Source organism: Orycteropus afer, unplaced genomic scaffold, assembly GCF_000298275.1.
Source record: "Orycteropus afer afer isolate SDZICR_OR568_19922 unplaced genomic scaffold, OryAfe1.0 scaffold00015, whole genome shotgun sequence".
Lineage (NCBI taxonomy): Eukaryota > Metazoa > Chordata > Mammalia > Tubulidentata > Orycteropodidae > Orycteropus > Orycteropus afer.
Window position 1 is genome coordinate 1,266,711 of NW_006921602.1, and position 3,003 is coordinate 1,269,713.

General features: G+C 35.3%; 1 protein-coding gene across 1 annotated transcript in view; it reads left to right on the forward strand.

Annotated features, from left to right (window-relative positions):
- Positions 1 to 3,003, forward strand: part of MYO9A (myosin IXA) — a 441,307-nt gene that overhangs the window by 50,208 nt on the left and 388,096 nt on the right. The window contains exon 3 of the mRNA XM_042783070.1: positions 1,978 to 2,040. Coding sequence (XP_042639004.1) covers positions 1,978 to 2,040 — 63 coding nt within the window. The remainder of the gene's footprint in view (positions 1 to 1,977; positions 2,041 to 3,003) is intronic.

Sequence of the window (3,003 nt, forward strand, 5' to 3'; positions counted from 1 at the left end):
GCTCAGGGGTCCAAGATTATCTTCTGTGTCTGTGTTAATTGGTTTCCCTTTTCTTTGTTGAAGAGGGTCTGTGCAATCCTTGTGCCTAGTCCGCCATCTTGCCCCGCCTCCCAGTTGGTTTCTTAATATGAACTATTTTGCATTCTTGGGAAAAGAATCTCATTTGGTTGGTACAAATAAACACACACTTAAATGTGTGTTTATGTACACATTTACATATAAGTTAGTTATTGCTTTCTGTTTACTTATAATTTGTGCATCTAAATAAATGAGTTGATATGTACTTTTCTTTTTACTTATGCATTTAAATTTTGACCAAAACTATGTATACTTACCTGCTTCTGGGAAAATAAAAAGAAGAAAAAAGGGATAAATCCTGCTTCATTGAAAAGTTTCATAACTTACTTATTTCTTGATTCTAAAGAAATGAATTCTGAAGAATCAACAGTTTGCAAAGATAACATTTGTTACCTATACTCATAAAAGTGGGAGTCAGTCAAGTTGTTAGGCTTGTCTTACTCATTACTGTGCTGTAGGAGAGGTTCGTAATTAGTAAAGTTGTGTCTACTACTTTATAATTTTCGAAGTAACATTATAGATATTCATTGATTTTTCAAGACAATTTTGTGAGGTATATCAGATGTTTTCCCATTCATGAATGAAATTTAGGGTCTCATGTGTTCAGTGACCACCTAAAAAAAGCTAAACTTTCTTTCACATGAACAGTGAGCAAAAGGAAGTATCTTCATCTTGATAGTAAGTCAACAAATATTAGTTGAATATTTTAATGTTTTTATTTTATGATTTATTAAGCACATATTTATAGAATTCATTTTGAGTGCCAGATATTGTGCTGTCGAGGATGTAAAAAAAGTAGATACATTCTCTATCATTAAAGTTCTCATAGTCTTTCTGGAAAGACAAGTATTTATATAATATAATTATAGTAAGTGAGATAAGTACAGTGGTTGAAGTATATATCTGGAAGATTTCACAAAAGAAGGTAATTTTTATGTTGAGTCTTGAAAATTTGCCAAGCAGAAAAGGTGGAAAATTACATTATTGGCAGAGAAATTGATATTAGCAAATAAGTGGAAATATGTTAAGAACTTGGTGTACTTGAGGAGATAATTTAAGTGGCTACAGAGTATGGGAGTAGTTATCAGTTGGGGTGAGGGTGTAGTTATCAGTTGGGGTGAGAGTGTATATAAAGCTCTAATATTTGTAATTCTTTTTATACTGGGGAGCAGATTGAAAATTATCATTATGAGAAAATGTCAAATATACACAGTAGTATAGTATAGAGAACTCCCATGCAGATTCAACAGCTACCAAATTTTGCCATATTTGCTTCATCTATTCCTTTTTCCCTTTTCTTTGCTGGTATATTTTAAAAATAATTCCTAACAAACATGATGTTAATTCACTCCTTTGCATGGGAAGCCAAGTTGTCAGTATGGGGAGCAAGTTGAAAGTAGTATGATTCATAGATTGGAGGGTAGAAAAGAGAAATGGCTGGAAAGTAGTAGGTTGGTATAATTGAAAGAAATAGTCTTAGTTAGTGTAGATCTGGGTTTAAATCATAATTCTACTGTTTACTAGCCGCATCGTCTTAATAATTTTGAGCATCAGTTTCTACAGTTGTAAAATAGGGACAGTACTTGTTTACCATGCAGTGTGGGTGTGAGAATTTAATGTAATGGTTCATGTTTGTTTCTTTTCCCCGTTTTAGTAGTGATGGTGGTGGTAATGGCTATGAATTTGCAGAGGAAGGTACATTTGCACTTCATTTTACAATGACTTAAAGCTTTATGACTTTAGTATGGAAGCACTAGTAGCATGTATAACACAATTACACTGGTAAATGTACTGAAATGATCTGGATTGTTTACTTTGTGCTTTTTAATCTTCTGAATGCATGTACCTTATATTAAGCCTCTTATTTATATCAACCAATTTTATTTATTTTCTTTCTAGTGCCTATGTTGAAAAATATCTATTGGAGAAGTCCAGACTCGTTTATCAAGAGCACAATGAACGGTACATATTTTTATTTGTATAATTAGAGCCAGTTAACATTTCTGTCAAGAACACTGAATTTTAGACTCTTTGACTTTTATGATCCTTAATTCAGTTTATATCATGTGTGTCTGTGTATAATTGCTGTTTCCTGTAATGAGCAGAACACTATCATTTTTCTGAGGCTGCTGGAAGATTTTTTTTTAAATTGTCATTTGGGTTAAAGTTTACAGAGCAAATTGGTTTTCCATTCAGCAATCCATGCACATTCTATTTTGTGACATTTACTGCAGTCCATACGCTGTAATAGCCTTCTTTCTACTTCTACCTTATGCCTTCCCATTCCCTTTGGTTTCCTTCCCATCCCCTCCCACCTTCTAGCTCCATCTCCTCCCACATTCCTAGCTCCATCCCCGCAAACTTTCCTAGCTCCATCCTTGCGCAAATGGTGTCCTCTCGACCTCATATGCTTGATTGTTCTGAGTGCATGCCCTCCTGATATTACTGTTCACCTTATAGGCCTGTTTATCCTTTGGCTAACAGTTGAGTCATGGGAGTTAAGTTCAGTTCCTAGCTTGAAAGGTATCTAAGGGCCATAGCATCTATACTAGTCTTTATCAGACCAATAAACTTGATCTTTTTTATAATTGAGTTTTGTTCCACATTTTCCCCCACTCTGTGTGGGATCTCTTATTCTGAACCCTTTCAGAAAGATCAACAGAGGTAGCCAGGTACCATCTAATTTTTCTGGTGTCAGGGTCATGGAGACTGGGGTTCATGTGCTCCATTAGTCTTTTGAACTAATTGTTTCCTGCATCTTTGACTTTCTTCACTCTTCTTTGCTCCAGTTGGTTGTTGTTGTTTTTATGTGTCGTCGAGTCGAACCCGACTCATAGCGACCCCTCCTTAGGTTTCCAAGGCAGTATCACTATGGAAGTAGATTGCCCCATCTTCCTTCCGATAAGTGGCTGGCGGGCTCCTGTT